General features: G+C 39.8%; 1 protein-coding gene across 1 annotated transcript in view; it reads left to right on the top strand.

Moving 5' to 3' along the window:
- LRP5 (LDL receptor related protein 5) overlaps positions 1-17051 on the top strand; it is a 124565-nt gene that overhangs the window by 20265 nt on the left and 87249 nt on the right. Inside the window, exon 2 of the mRNA XM_058025962.1 lies at positions 10348-10744. Coding sequence (XP_057881945.1) covers positions 10348-10744 — 397 coding nt within the window. The remainder of the gene's footprint in view (positions 1-10347; positions 10745-17051) is intronic.

Genomic DNA, 17051 nt, shown 5'->3' with positions numbered 1-17051 from the left:
AGCAGTTTATGCAGAAGTAGGACAAATCTTCAGTTTCCTCTGCAGTTTTAAAATTGTGGAGCATATCATGGGGGTCGGGGGAAATCCACGCCTATTGCATTTAGAATAACAACAGGAAAATTGTTGCCATGTACTCTGCATCACAGAATGTGAAACATCCGAGTATATTTTTTTCCTGTCACATCCCCCAACCCTATTTTTAAGCACTGCCTTCGGCACTTACCCATTTTGGCAAAGCCCAACAGTAGTATCGTGTAAGAGACTACTTCAGTGCCACTTCTGCTTATTCTAAAATCAGAAAATACCAGAAATCTCAATGGACAGGCTGTATCCCACTTTTGTGGGTACAAACAGAGTGCCATATTAATATCTCACACAGAAAACTGTCATGAGTCCTGTGTGGAATATGGTGAACATTGTTATGGAATTGGGAGCTATTGTTGGTGAAGGTAATGGTATTAGGCAAAATGCAGGTTTGTACTTTAAAGAGTCCTTAGTCAAAATGTGAAACCTCACTGACAGAACAATGACCCTGCTGTTGAAGTGAATGTGCCTGTGATAAGAATCTCTCTTTCTATGATGATATCTTGTCAGTGATCTGCTGAGTGATTTGGCTCGGAAAGTGGTTGTCAGAGACTTCTGAACTGAGCTTCTGGCAGAGGTAGGGGCACTGTGGGCTTTTTCATAAGAAACACTATAAAGCAATACTTCTCTTCCTTAAGTGCAAGTAATTTGTCGTTAAAGGTTACCCATACCATTAGTTTTCTTGGCCCAGGGTTATAAACTGTAAATGCTTACAGCATCTTCTGCTCTTAGGGGCAGCAGCACACAGAGCATAGCTTTGTACAGCTGGAGGAGTGTACATCCAGGGCAGTAGTCTGTGATGGCTCTGCAGACGTTGCTTGGTACATCTTGAAATAGCAGGTGGTGTGTGGGAACTGTGACAGCCTTCCTTGTGTCACACTGTTCCTAATTTAACACTGAGGAGGGCTGGAGGCTGGCTGTGGTGCCAGTGGATCACCGTGTGTGTGCAATGGGTTTCTGCTTTCTCCTTCCTCTGTTTCGACACCGTGTTGGACTCAAACATCCCAATGCAGACCTGTGAAGTGCTGCTGCCTACCTGTTCTTAGAGAAGGGAAGTTTTCACCTTTCCTGTAGAGTTTATTGTCTTCATTTAGAGTGGGATTTTCGGTGTATCTTGGGCCCTTTGACCATCATCATTGAAGTTTGATGGAAATTGTCAGTTTAAGCTCCTTTGGAGTTCAGTGCAGGTTGCAATCTCCAACCAGCACCAAACTCAGAAGCTGACTTGTAAGACTGGAGAAGGCACAGTTTAGCAGCCATTTTCAAAGTACCTGTTTCCAGGGCTCTTTGGCGGTGTCTGTCTGAAGCCAATTCCCTAATCCCCCGTAGATGGTATATTTGTATTTAAGCTATCACATGTGTTGTGGTTCTTGAATAGCAAATTGCAGCAGAAGCCTCAGAAGAACAAACAAGTGATAGAGAAGAGCATGCTGCTTTGGGAAAATCTCATGTATATTTTAACCTCTGTGAAAAGCTCAGGTGAGAACTTTCCTGAGGTCAGGAAGATGTGGGGGTTCTGACTGCAGAGATTTTATCTGCTTAACATTAGCTAGTCGGGATTGCATGAGGCTGCAATCCTCAAAACTGTTTGGCTGAACACCAGTTGTGCATAGCACAGAGAGAGATTGCCAAGAACCAGTTTTGTAACAATGTTTAGAAATTTCCTCTAACAATACAGACCGAATAAAAATTGCTTAATGATCTAGTGAATCATGTTCTTCTCTAAATGTTTAAAGTGTTTGCAAGTCTTATCTGATGAGTATCTCACTGTAAGTTGATGTGTCCCCAAATCACTGCTGATATTTTAGGTTTTGTTTAGTTTTTTCAGTGGATCTTTAAATATGTTCTGTGTGCGGCTTGGTGGTCCTTGTAGTGTTGTCAGCTCACATGGGCTTGGCTATCCTTTCCAGCTGCTAAAGCTGTGCTAGAAGATGAAATATGCTGTCCTATGTAACCAATGTCAGTATTTGCTACAGCAGTACTAAGGGCAGTCTGAGAGAGCCATTGCCTGGTGCACCACGAGAGGCATTTGTGTGGTGTGCTTAATGGGTGGTCTTGGGAAAAGAGAGAGAGTTTGAGAAACACTCCTTTAAAATGATGTGTCCACATAAACGTGGCATTGAACACATGGAGGTTGCTTCCAGGAGCTGCAGAGATGGAAGTGCACTGAATTACACACACTAAATTCACTAACTTGGCTTTTTTGACATGTGAATTTTTTTTACTTGAAGTAGGTGATATAACAGGACAGAAGAATAATGAATAAATTCAAAGCATGTTGTTGGGTATTTTAAAAATATTTAATTGCCACCCAGCTAAGTAGAACAAATCCTAAATTTCATAATTTAGAACACCTTTGATGGACTTGTTCAGAGCATGCCCTTCAGGGACATACTTTGGCATCTCTTGACCAAGGGAAACGAACTAATTTTGACCAGTGGAAATGAAATGGTATATAATCAGGGCTATATTTTGTTGTTACTGCTAACATTATTATTTAAAAATTAGGCTGCCAAACAAAATTAGTGGTCTGAAGTAACTCTCATCCTCCTAAAACCCTGTCATTATTGTGTGTGTGGGAACCCTATGCAATGTGAAAAATATAACGAGATCCCTTAAGACTTGCTGCTTGTTTATTTAAAAAATAAAACAAAAGTAGCTCAAAGTTTATTTAACAATATTTTAACATTACTATTTGATAAAGCTACTAAATTCATCTCTTTTTGGAGGGCAACAAGAAAGAGTGATGTGAGTTACTAGGAAGTTCAAAACTATTTTGTGTAAAACCTGGCATAAACACAATCAATCCCAGACCCCCTTAATAAAGATTTTCAGGGAAGCGGTATAGGGAGTGCAGTCCACTGAACTATTTTTAATTTTATTTTTTTAAATTTTTTCAAAATTAGTTTTTGATTTCAAGACACATAAAAGAAACTGCTTTCTTGAGGCAGGAATTGACTGTACAAAAACCATACCTAAGGAATGGTTCTCCAACTGCTATTAAAATTCACCTTTTGCAAGCAATTTTGTGGCTTCTGTAGTGTGCTCCAGTATCTTCAGAGCATGTTCCTCTCTGCATTGTGTCTGCATTCTCTTCCCCATCAATGAAAGCCACAAAAGCCTAACCTGATCCAGTTCCTTCAGTGTGTCCTTTCTACACTGGCTGAGAAAAACTGAACTTCAGCCTACTGTAAAAGTGTTTGCTGTTGGTCTGTTTTACTGTTTTTTTATCTCACAGCTTTCCCAGCTCCTCTTCTTGATGAGAACAAGCTTCATATGTTTTCTAAACCCACTTAAACCTTTTTTATATACTTTCTGTGGACCCTTTCCAGCTTGCTGCTGCTGGTAAACCAGATGTCCTTTAAACTTGCGTAATTTATTTACATAACCCACTTCCAAGTATGTTTATGGCTAAAGCCATGTAACTTCTTGTAGGTACATTAGTGAATGAACAGCTCTGCTTCTGCCTTAGCCTGGTAGCAGACAGATCTGAGCACTGAGATCCTGTCTTGTGGTATTCAAGATAATACTTAGCATATATAAACAAAACTTTTACCAAATATGTTTTATAATATGGGATATTAGCATGGACTGGATTACTGCACACTGTTGTATGCCTGGTGTGACCATGTGAATAATTTAAAATATAGGCTGGTAAAGAGGAAAGTTTACAAAAATTACTGACTGTACACAATGTGTGTAGATGTATGATATTCTTAGTGGTCTCATCCTGAATTTCAGACCTTGTTCCTGAGTAAAATCAGATAAAATGGAAATGAATCCTCATTATTTGATAACCAGAACACCTCATGGCTTGGAAAGCAAAATTCCTGTCAAATGGATTAAACAGGAAGGGTTGGAGGAATGGGATGTAATTTGGAGAGGGAGTGTATTTTCATCTTCAAGTAGTGCTATAAACCAGCCATCACTGAGAGGATCAGCTCGCAGAGAGAAGTCTTAGCCATTCAGGAATGAAAAGCAGAGTGCATCACTGAGCCTTTTGTTGGAATATCTTCAAGTGCCTTACTTGAGCATGAGTGGCTTCACTGCAGCCCTTTGAGATAATTAATAGCAGAAGGAAGGGTATGTTTGTAGCAGGAGGAATGAGTTTTACAAATTGTTGCGCTGAGATTCCTGTTCAAGTTCTTTGCTAAAGGGGAAGAAATGTGTGGCAGTGAAACCAAGGAGTTTTTTTTAGTCTTGTGCCCTAAAACTGCTACCACCTACCTCTGTGTTGGAACAAGAATATTCTATAATTTAGTTATTACACTGGGAATTCACTTTATTTTCAATAATATGTTTTGAGGATGACAGCCATAGCCCTGTGTTCTTCAGAGGACTCCAGCTGGCAGGCTGAAACTTGTGTTGAGTACGTGCAGTTAGGACAGGAAGATCAACATTCAGTCTTATCTTCTGGTGTTGATGATTTCCCAGCACAGGAAGGACATTGACCTGCTGCAGAGTCCACAGGAGGGCACCAAGATGATTAGAGGGATGGAGGACCACTCCTACAAGGACAGGCAGTGGGAATTGGGGTTGTTCAACATGGAGAAAAGAAGGTATTGAGTTGACCTAGCTGTACCTGAAGGGGCCTACAACCAGGATGGATAGAGACTTTTTATGAGAACATGTAGTGATGGAATAAAGAGGAACGGCTTCAAACTGAAAGAGAGTGGGCTTAGATTGGATATTAAGCAGGAATTTCTTTACTGTGAGGGTGGTGAGACCTGCAGCAGGGTGCCCAGAGAAGCTGTGGGTGCCCCATCCCTGTCAGTGTTCAAGGCCAGGCTGGATGAGGCTTTGAAAGACCTATTCAAAGGTCACCCTGCCCATGGCAGGGAGAGTTGAAAATAGCTGATCTTTAGGTCCCTTCCAACCCAGACCGTTCTAGGATTCTATGGCATCCAAGGTCTAAGTCTCCATATGCTCCAGAGAGTTAGAGCTGGACAAGAGGGATCACTTTCTGTTGTAGAAGTGGTTTCTCCAATTAATTTATGGCTTAGGACCATACTTACACAGTCTTGTTTCTGCACAGCAGCTATTTTTAAGTGTAGAGAGCTGATGCATGCTAATTCCATATCCTGCCTAAGAGTTTCCATAACATGGTGCAGCCTTGGGTGCAAAAGTTTTGACATGTTTGTTTTTTACCATCTTGCATGCCTGTGGTAGGGGTGTGTGGGGTTTTTTTGCTCTTTGGTAATAAATGTTTTTGTGGTTTGGGACATTGACTGCTGCAAGAATTATGTTATTCTCTCTGTCCAGCCATACAGATGGCTTAACCACAGAGATCTCCATTGCAATTGTCTTGTTAAGGTTTGAAATAATATTTAAAATATAAGTTGGTGCACATGCTGTAATTTTGGATGGCTATTTTCGCTTGTATGCTTATTAAAATGAGACCCTTGTTTTATGTTGTCTGCCAGGTTCCCAAGATCCTCAGTTGCTTTTCTTAAAATCACAGTTAAACCTTTCCACGAACTTCAGCCTAGTTAACCAGTTTAAGAGCTGGTAAGTTAGGCTTTTCTCCTGTGCTATACGTAGGATTTGTGTTTGTTCTGTGCTTCTGGTGCTTTCAAGGGTAGAAATCATGCATGTGCCTCAGTATTCTCATGTCTTTCTATTTTGGCTATAAGGGGAAGGAGACAAAATGTAGGCATGTCAACAAGTATGAAGCAGTAGTATAAATGTAACTTTTCAAAACTGTTGCTCACCTTCTCTTAGAAGTGTTGCAGCTTTGCAAAAAACCAGCAACTGATGACAAATACACTGTTGATTATCATTCATGATCATCTTAGTCTTAATATGTATGTTGAGCCCTGTCGAACTGGTTTTTAGAAAGCTATTACTGAAACTAATAGTAAAGACCATATAGTGCATTTTTTAGTTGTTTGTGCCATATCAGTTTACTGATGCTAACAGGTACCGCTGAAGCACTTAGTAGAATTCAAGTGCTCTAAAAGGGCACAATTAAAACATTGGAAGTTGATGACTGAATTCAGAAACTGATACTGTTTGTAGTGGTGAATGAAATAAATTATACAAAAGTGTACAAATCCTCCAGTCTTAAGTTATGTCTGCACAAAACAACTTTCCTGACGCAGGTGAAACAGTTAAAACTTAGTAAATGGCCACAGACAAGGAATGAGCATTTGAAGGATCAAAGGCAAAGCTGGAAATTGAACCCTTGCTTGATTCCTACTTTGCCTGATGAGGAGTGTTTCCTTTTCTGCAGTTAATGGACTGATGAGAAGCTCTATTTTCACACAGTTGTACAATAGGCTTCTGTGTAGATACTCACTGCATTGTCAAGTCAAGGGTGTTTTCTGCTTAGCAGGAAAACCACAGGAAAATTGGTGGGTTTTTTGCACAGAAATAATATGTCTTTCTAGAATGAAGTGGTTTTGATAAAGAACTGCATGATCCAAGTAAGATTGTAGAATTGGTGCAAGAAGAAATTCTGTAACTTTGTGTAGTTCAGGCTCTTATCTCTTTAGAGTTTATTTGAAAAATTGTTATATTTCAGAGTTTTTTTTTTGTCCAAAGACTGTGAACTGCAGCTATGTACAGATGTTTTAAATATTTCCTATTATGGAAAAAATATGAACTGTTCTAATTTTACTGAAAAAGAATACTTTTTTTGTGACTACATTAAAATGTCATTTCAATTGGGTGGTAATAGACTGGATATAAACAGTTTATCCTCCACATTCAGCATTCATCCTTTCACTGTTTATTCTTCTATTTTTGCAGAATAGAAATGGTGTTTCCCTTTGCAAGTAATTTGCAGTTGTCAAGAGTATTGCTGATCAAAATAGAGCATAACATTCTGTGTTCTTTTGAGTCTCTTAACCTTCTAAACATGGAGTGCCTTCTCAAGGAAGGGATATTTCCATCTGTGATACAAATAAGCTCATTAGAAGGTTAATGGTAGTCAGTTGCTGCTGCTTTTTTTGGGTCTCCCCCATCCCTCTCCTCAGAAACTCCTGTTAACTTGCTTTCCAGTTTGAATTGCCTTGTCAAGAGCTATGCAGTAAATAATTAAGTGCATTAAGTGTAAGAGTGTTCTGTGGACCATCAAGCCTAGTTCAGGACTGAGAAGACAGCATGATTTAGGAGGAGATTGATCTTCATATTCTTGAAATGAAGTTTTGATTCTCCCTTCATGTGGGATTCAAAATAAGCTTGTACCATGTATGGGTGGGATGACCTTGAATCTCTAGCATGGTTTATTGATGGAACAGGAAATCAAGTGTTTTGTCAATGCCGTTTTTTGGATGCTTTTTGAGCTTTGATTCTCAATCTCATGCCTTAAAAACTCCTTTGGTTGTAATTTTGTAGAGTATGAATATATCTTTTGAATTACTAAATTGTTGAGTTTAGTAGTTTTCTGAAATGAAATGCTATCTGTCTTTCTAGAAACACATTTGATGTCTTAGCTGCCTCTTTCAGATTTACTGCTTATGAACTGGGAAAGTTGAGAATTTGAAAAGTTTTGTGAACTTGGGACGTCTTGGAAATTGTATTTCCAAGCTGCAAAGTTACTAAAAGCTGCAGAGTTACAAGAACTAACTTTGCCTGCTCATGAGCCATCACATTCTGACCTGAAGTGATAAATACAAGACAGTGAAAGCAGAGCATTTAAGCACTTTTCTGGCTTTTGCTTTATTTTTTTTTTATTTATATGAGAGACAATGGCGTTCTTCAGCAACGTCAGGCAAGAATTACTGTAGAGAAACAGATCACTGGGTTTTTTTGGAGTTTGGGTATTTTTTTTTGTTTGTTTGTTTGTTTTCCCAACCAGTATTGCTCTAAAAGGGCTCTGTAATCATTTAAAAAACAAAATTAAATAATATAAAATATAATAAAAATTTAAATTATAATATATATTAAATAAAATTTATTAAAATAGGCTAGTGGGGAGGAGCAGAGAAGTTTTCAGAATCAGAGTTCTGCCTTTTCTTTTTGTCTTTCCCAAAGGAAGTGGGCTACTTGTTCTTTAAGGGGATCAAGCCTGGTCATTTTCAATGATCAATCAGTTTACGGGAGTGTACAGTGCAGTGAGGTTCTGACAGAGTTGCAAGCAGGGCAGTGTGATTTCCCTGCTGGGTGCTCATGGCCAGCACAATGTGGCTGCACTTCAATCAGGACGTCTCTGAAGGACAGAAGTGACAGAGAACACAGCAGTTAATGCCTTATCTGCCTGCTGCTGCCCCACTGAGTACAGCAGTGGGGAAGAAATCTGTTGAAAGGGATGGGGAGCTGGGATAATGTTGATACTGATTGGATTAGACATTTTTCATGTCTGATCTTTAGTTAAGAAGCTGTTGAGTTCCTCTGCTGTTGATTGGACTTGATATTTCAGGTTCATTTTTCCTTTGTAGTAGCATTAATAATGCCTTCAGCATGGAAATTTCTAGATGAAAATCCATCTATTCAGATTCCTCTAAACATGTTTTTGAGACAATATTAAAAAAAAAGATCTACATAGGATTTCTACAGCTTTGATATTTGTCTGGATGTGGGTCTGGTTTTCTGAGGTGGTGTGCATAACTTGAGAAGGTCTCTAATCCAAAGAATTTGTGACTTAGAGCCCTCTAACATGAAACTTCCCAAGTGCTCAAATGGTTTGATGCAGTGCTGCTTAAAACAGACGTGGCAATGGGGAACCAATGAGCTGCAGAGAAGAAAACAAGCACTTGGTATTTCAGACTTTTTTTGTCTGTTTGCAATAACTAACCTGTTGGATTTTCCTCATACTATTCCTAGTGTTTTTAAACATGACTGAGAGAAGGACTTGGCAAGTCAGCAACATTAAATAGGAGGAATACTGAGACATCATTTCTTAACAAGAATCTTAATTCTCCTCAAGCTGTATAAACTTTCTTGAGTTAAATATTGTAGAGAAAAAAGATATTACATCTTCAGTGAAACATTAATGATAACAATTGGTTCTCTTTGCTGTCCAGGATGCTCACTAGAACCACCAGGTGATGTAAATTGCATCAGCATACTCTTCCTTCAAAAAGCAAAATAAACCAATCTCTTTCCTGGCTTGGGGGGGGGGGGGGGGGGGAAGACCATGGAGAATAATAATAAAAACTCTGAATCTTTATGCATGTTTTTGGGTTAATCTGAAGTTGAGTTGTATATTCTGACTGTGGTCCTTGGCCTGCACATAAGCATGTTAGCTGTTGTTAGGATGTGCAGAGGCACACACTCATGTAGCCAGAGCCAGAATTCACGAGACTGGCAATAGCATCTGCAGGGCTGCCGGCATTGCAGACCTGCAATTCAGACACTGTATAAACTGTCTTCTTTTTTAAAAAGTGCAGGAGAAATTGAATCTGAAAGACAATATCAAGAGGTAACTCTTATATGTTACGTACAGTAACTTGAAATTAAAACTGAAGGTATTTATATGACAGGCCTGAACCATAGGAGATGTAATATATGCTGGTATTCTATGTGTTGTTCCATGACTAGTAAGTGATTGGTTGTGTGCTGACTGTGCATTGGAGGCAGCATGTTGGATGCAGGGGTTGCCTGTGAAGCTGGGAGGCAGCAGGTGACTGGTGTAGAGCTCCAGCAGCCACTGCTTGAGTTAGAAAAATTGGGGTGAGATTGGGGAAGCTGGGAAACCTTTGTGCTTTTGCTCTTGCTGCTTCTTTCTAACAGCATTCTTCACAAACACCCCCAGCCCATGCCATTGTCTGCCTTCAAACTCTGTCTTCAATTTCTCTTGCTATGGTGCAGGAGAGAAGACAGGAGTTCTGAAACTCTGTCACAGTTTTTGCAGTTTGGGAGGGCCCTTGGTAGGAGCATTTCAGGGTGTTGTGTTTAGTGCTGTTGGCTTTCAGCCTACTGCTAAAAGGCCTCAGAGCTTGCTTTCTGCGTGTTGTTACTAATTCAGCTGGTTGAACCAAGCTTTTAAACCGTGAACACTTAACTTATTCTAATTTGTCTGTTGTTAGAACAACAGACAGGGGTTGTTGAAGGTATTGTTGAAAGGTCTTGATGTGAACTTCCTATGTGGAAGATGCTTCTCACATCTCCTAGATAAAGAATTGGGCCTGCCCTTCCATCTCTCTTTTACACCCCTGTCTGACGTAGGGAAGGAAGAGGTTTTTAGATGCGATGACACTTGTGTGCTCCCTGCCCTGCCAGCCTGGGAGAAGAAATCCTCCAGCGCCACAGCCATAGTCAGCTCTTGAACACCTGTAGGTGCCTGCAATGCTAACGTGTTTCCCTGTTTTCCCTCTGTAGCATCTCCCTTTCTGCTGTTTGCCAACCGGCGGGACGTCCGGCTGGTGGACGCCGGGGGCACCAAGCTGGAGTCCACCGTGGTGGTCAGCGGCCTAGAGGATGCTGCTGCCGTCGACTTCCAGTATTCACAAGGCATCGTTTTCTGGACAGATGTGAGTGAAGAAGCCATCAAGCAAACTTACATTAACCAAACTGGGAATGTGGTGCAGAATGTCATCATTTCTGGTCTGGTTTCCCCGGACGGCCTGGCGTGTGATTGGATTGGGAAAAAACTTTATTGGACGGATTCAGAGACCAATAGGATAGAAGTAGCTAATCTCAATGGAACATCTAGAAAAGTCCTCTTCTGGCAAGACCTTGATCAGCCCAGGGCAATAGCTTTGGATCCGGCTCATGGGTAAATATTAATTTGGCTTAAATGCTTAAATGGATACTATGGTGATTTATGTTGAGTTTTTACTTATGAAAAGAAAAGGAACACATAGCCTTTTGTTTCACTTAACTTTTTCCTGAGGTATTTTTCTCAAGATGTGTAACTGAACATATGTTTGAGCTTAAATATTTTGTGGCAAGAGATGGCAGCCCAGACCTTGAGCCAAAAAAAAAAAAATACAGCTGGTTCTTAGGTGCCAAGCCAAATATTCGACCAGTATAATTACCTGGCTTATCCTATTGCATTTTGGAAAAGTAATTAATTTTCCAAGCATTTTATTGTTATTATTTTCTCAGTGATCTTGTTTAGTGAGTTAAGTTTGATTTTATATGTGATGTCTATTTAGTGTAGACAGCAATATGTGCAAGTCTGCATGTGTTGAAACAGGAATTCTCACTTGCTGTGCTCTGGTAAACAAAATCAGGGTATTTTTAAGTGATGATGTTAAATAATAATGTTTGTGCCAGCAAGGGAAAGAATCCAGGTGAAACTGGGGATTCTCAATGCTGTGAAGCGACCATGTTAAGAAGCAGTAAGAGTGCAGGCTGCATGTCTCAGTTCTTAAAAATATTTGTGTATGTGCATGGTTCCTCCCTCTTCAGTCTTCCCCAGAGTTTCACATGTGCTGTTTGCTCTCCCTCTGCACAAGCAGTGCTGGTGTTGTGTCCTTTGGGCCTGGCATTTATTGCAGTGATGACTGAAGATTTGCTGTGCTAGATGGACCCTCATAAAATGAGGAAAGAGAACCCAAGTGCATTTCTCTAGTGTGCAGGGATCCATACAGGTGGGCTGGTTTGCCACTGATCTGCTGCCATTTTCACAATACTTTTTCAGAGACCACCTTATCTTCCTCTAGGGTCTACATAGGTAGGTTTCTCATCTGTAGGAAAATCTGGTATTAACTGATATTTTCACCGAGTCTGTCCTCAGACAATGATGCTGAGTTAATGCAAGGGCTTAGTATAAACCATAAAAATAAAGTATTTGGTGGTTTACCCTGCTCTGGAAGATGGACAGTTTCTTGAGAAACTACCTCCTTCACGTGTGTGAGCAGTGAAGGTGGAAACTAGGCAAGAGAGGGCAGCTAAAGATCACAGGTCATCACTTCCATGCCACAGACTGGAACTGTGGTTGTTTTTGCAGTGTTTCCTGCGTAAGATTTTCCAGATGAATGCGAGGTGTTACAGGTACATTTATGATTAATACATAAAGGGCATACAAAGGCTAAATGAAACTGTGTGTACCCAAAGAAACAAAATCCTCAGTTTTGTTGACACGTCAAATGCTGGAGCTGCCTGTATCCTTCAGATAATGGCTGGAAAGGTACAGCCATTACCAGTGGAAGGGGAAGTGGAGTGACTTTGTCGGGCCAAAGGACTTTTCCAGAGGGGCCCTTATCCTTCTAATCCTGCCTTCCTTGCAGATGCCTTTAGGTGAAAGGAATTCTCCCCACAGCAAATTGTTGTATAAAAGAGTTTTAAATAAATTAACATATCAGGGTACAATCCTGTTGTACCCTGACAGCAAGTAATCTATGCAGAATTAATTAATGTTGATAAATTAGATATTGAGTTCAGTAGTGTACTAAGAGAGAGGATATGATGTTAAATTGAGTATTTCATGGTGAGGTGGATTACAGAGAGTGGTATGGCACTTTGCATGAAATGCCAATGCCAGGTTTGCTTCTCCTAAGTGGATGCAGTTCCTTGCCTTTTGACTGATTCTTTAAGTGTTGAATCAGACAGGTTTGCCTGAAAAACTAATATATTAAACTTAAAATATAATTTTAAAAATCAGACATCACATATATTTGTGGAATAAAACATGCAGGTTTGCTTTTACAACCACTTCATTTCACCTGGTAGCTCTGAAATATTTCCTAGGTGCATCTGTGAAATGGTGATCATGACATTTGATTTTGGCACAGCAGGCTCTGGGGTTGAGCTCACATGTGTTCCATTTTCCAGGTATTCTCTGGGGAAGACAAGTGGGTGACAGTAGGAGAAAAGAACCATTTAGTATTTTATCCATTAGAGATTTTATTTGTCTTTTCGTTAAAAGAGATTTTATTTGTCTTTTCAAAATCAAGTGGCTGATACTGTTCCTACAATTCTCAGAACAGTATTAGATCAGAGCACCTGAGTAAGTTTGTGGAGTTTTTTCCTGGATCATGAAATGTGATGCAGTTCAGACTAGGGTTGTTAAAACTGGTTGAGGCAATCTGTCAGTGGTTAGTCATTTGCTTTCATTTTGGAAGAATTTCCATTCCGTGGATGTGATTTTGTCCTTTCAGCAGTTTCTACCAGAGAAGTGGGGTGGGAAGCTCAGAAAATGAGGTAGAAAACTTCATTAGTCAACTTTGGTTTCCAGAGGCAAAATGGGACAAATAAGCAGTTTGCAAATGCTTAGCTGATACTTTTAGTACCCAAACATGGGTTTGTCTAGAATGCTCCAAAATAAACAAATCTAATCTCTCTTGAGATAATAACATTTTGTTGGGCAGAATGGTGGCATCTTCTCTTGTCTTTTAGCCTTAGTAAGGCTGTTCTGCAGAGGTGGATGGAGGACTGTTTGCTGGGGTGTTTGCAGTGGGGTGTTATGCCCAGAGTGGTGTTTGCCTAATAAGTAGATTTTATTCCATTTTGAGTGTGATTCTTCAAGCCGTAGACTAGTTTGAGAAAATGGAGAAGAACATATTGAAAATACAGTCATCATCTCTCAGGAACACCAGAAGTGTAATGAGTGTGAGTCTCTCTTGTTCTCAGAGGCAGTGAAAATCATTCATTGTACAGGGTCTTCTGATACTCTGAAAGAGTATCATAATTCACAAGAGTTGGCTTAATATGTAATGTCATTCTTTCCCATACACATTAAAATTTTCTTGCTGAATTCACTGTATATTCTAGGAATTAAAGGAAGTAGACTATGTGGCAATCCAGTTACTCTTCCCTGACATGAAGGATAAACTAAGAAGACAGAGGACAGTACAAAACATTTTTCTGTAAATTTGCTGATGCTTTGTTTTAAACATTTAGATCCCAGTCCTGCTGTAGGGTGTGTTAACCTGAATTTATATAATGGAGGACATTAGTCTAAATTCTTGGTATTGTTTGTAGAACATTGGCATTTATGTAAATTCTTGATAGGTAGACCACTAGTGGGGGATTCAGTAGTGTTGGTGTTATTAACTTTGAGTTTGATGCTACTGCATAAGTATGTACATGTTTTCAGGATAACAGCTTCTAACAAATCTGAATTTATTGTATGTAAAGATTTTACTCAAGCTCAGCTAAAAGAGGTAGCTCAAATTCCCTGCAATGCCATGCAAAAAACTTAAGTGTCATGAACATTGTCTGAATAAGGAGGAATGTATTTGAAAAACAAATTTTTATCACGTGTTGTGGCAAGCAAACTTCACTTTCCTGTAAAGAAGTCTTCAAAAGAATGCATGAATGAGTAGCCAAAACAAATGATTTAATTCTCAGTCCTGTAGTGAAGGTCTTAGATCAGAGCACCCTAGAATGTGTGTTGACAAGGGTCATTAAATCTATGACATAAAAATCTCAGTGCTTGCTACCTTCTCCATTTTACACAGGGCTCTGATTCTGAGGGTCTGTAGCATATCTGTAATCCTCATATCTGATTTTTACTAAGTGCTTAATGAAGTAGTTAGTTAACATAATGAAAGTCTAAAATGTGTTAGAGATATTTACTTTGGTTAATATAAATCTTGAATTTGTTATAACTTGTGTGATGGATGCTGTATTGCCTTTGGAGTGAGCTTACTGTCCAGGTCCAGGCTGTATTTTCTGTAGCTTGCCTTGCTCAGCAGACAGTAATGCCTGAGAAATTTCTGCCCCCTCTGTTTGCTGAAAGCAAATAGAATTAAATGAGACATCTGTGAAATGTTTGTGAAATCATTATTTTAGGGAAAGATAAAAATTGCTTGCCTCAAGAAAAGGTGTGCTGTCTTGTGGTTTTTTTGGTGCGGGTATAACCACAGTCATCACTTGGTGTGGTCACTGGGGGTGTTGAGTTTGCCATACCTGAGCTGGCCTGCTGACCCTGGTGGGGTCTGTAGGAATGGTGTATGTGAGAGAGGAGAATGAGGACCTTTGAACTGGTTTGACTGAAGAAAAGCTGCAAACTGCTGCCTACATTTCCTCCCTCATTTTAATTCTTAAAAAGTCTTCCATGGCATGGTGTGAGGCTGTTGGGCAGAGTCAGTGCTGGTGCCAGTGGACCACCCCAGAAGCTGACTTCATTTATGGAGCAATCTTCTCCTTTTGGAAGAGCAAAGCTTCCGGGGAAGGAAATAAGATACAAATTAGAATGCAGCAAAAAAAGTACTAAAAATAAATCATCTGTTTTGGCATTCTGCAGAATGGCTATTAGTTCAGAGATTAAAACAAGCCTAATCATGTCTGAACAGCATTAAGGGATTGTATGCCATAGCCTGGCTTAGCCATTGCCTCAGGTTGCTTATGGCAAATTAGCCAAAATCTGCAAGCAGTGGCTGTCATTGACCTAAAGTATATTTGGCACCAAATAAAGGATTAGATGGTAAATGCATCAAATGGGATACTAAAAAATGGATATAGAAGGGACAGCTATCACAATTAGAAAGCTTTCAGTTCAGAGTCTAAAACTGAAAGCCTCAGACATGCCTAGTTGCTAATCCAGTATTTGCTCAGTGTCTCAGCAAGTCCGTGAACAAGACCTGGAGCTGTTGTAACTCACAACTGTGTTTATGTCAGCCCTTCAAGCTGCACTGGTGTTTGCTGATGGTTCAGCAGGACCTTGGTCCCACACAGCAGCATGGCAGGTACTAAAGGTTAAGCATGTTGGCCTGCTGGGTTGGAATTATTTGGGTCTGTATGAGCTGCAGTCGACTGAGGCTTCTGATACAAATAAGGGTGAACGATGACATCTTTTAAGCAGTGTATCTTCTGGTCTTAATCTCCTTTGGAATAGTTGAGAGGAGAGGGGATACTGAAGAAAAACTTGTGACTGTTGCAAGTGGTGGCGAAGAAAAGCAAGAAACATCCTGTGAGTAAAGAAGGCTGTGCTTTTTAGAAACCCTAACTTGTGGCTGCTTGGGCAAAATGCAGAAGATGCCCAGGTTTTGAGTGAAACGTGCTTATTGCTGCCTGAAAGCTAGAGATTACTTTATATCCTGTGTGTTTCTAGTTAGTAATTAATAGCAAGTATAAAATTATTTTGAAGCTTTTGGTTAGTTATTTGAAACTCTGTAATATATGAGTAGCATGATTATTATCTTCAAATGAAAGAAAAGTACTCAACTGTAAAATTGGTTCACAGTCATATCCAGTATCTTGGTATGGCAGTAATTTCTGGGACTTGGAAAGCTTTTGATATGTGTCTCCAAATAGCTGCAAATAGTCTCATGCATAAGAAACTTGAGGTTTTTGTGGGAATTTTTATTTACTCTAATTTTCAGATTATTGTCCTTGATGGTGACAGTCTTGCTTTAAATAGTTCATTAGTCTCTTCTGCTTATTTCTCCCTTTTCCTGCTCATGGATATGACTGTTGTTCAAAGACCTTTTGCTTCATTTGAGAGCAGACCTGCCTGTTCAGAGATGATGGAAAAAAAGTAATTTACTTCTCCCCTACTCCCCAAAACTGCATGGGAAAGAGGTGGAAATGTGTAGACTTCCTTAAAAACCCCATTGACCTCCCTCCCTTATTTGCACTCTTCTTTTGCTGCAGTTTCTGTGACTCCTCCTATCCTGAGTCCTGGATGCTGATACTTCTTTGCCCTTTACACATTTAGTCTTATTACATTTGGGAATTGTATTCTTCTCTTCTAAATTTCTACACTGTTTCTTGGGGGAAGAAAAGGAGCAGCAGGATGGCTTTAGTTGTCACAGTGCCAGTGTGTGTTGCAGTGGTTTCTTGGGTGAAGTCAGGAATGCACTGGCACCAGAGAGGTGGTGGAAGCTCTTTGATTAGATGATGTCATTGGCTGCATTTTATAGCTGCATCGTGTGGAGATCATGGCATATACAACATGTTGGTCTGGAGGGACTGGCACTATTCTGTCATGAATGAGTTGCTTTGGTTTAACTCAAAGCATGCTTTTAATTTTTTTTCATGTAAAATTAAGCATTAGTATGAGCTAAAGTAAGAATTTTTCCACTTAATCTACTGAGGGTGTTCTCAGGGTTTGTTTATTACTGTTTGAAATTACAAGGGTGCAAATGAACATGCTTAAGTTCTGCGCCTTGACAAATTCCTGTCCTTAGTTG

This window comes from Melospiza georgiana, chromosome 6, assembly GCF_028018845.1.
Source record: "Melospiza georgiana isolate bMelGeo1 chromosome 6, bMelGeo1.pri, whole genome shotgun sequence".
Classification (NCBI taxonomy): domain Eukaryota; kingdom Metazoa; phylum Chordata; class Aves; order Passeriformes; family Passerellidae; genus Melospiza; species Melospiza georgiana.
This window is presented reverse-complemented; position numbering and strand designations above follow the sequence as displayed.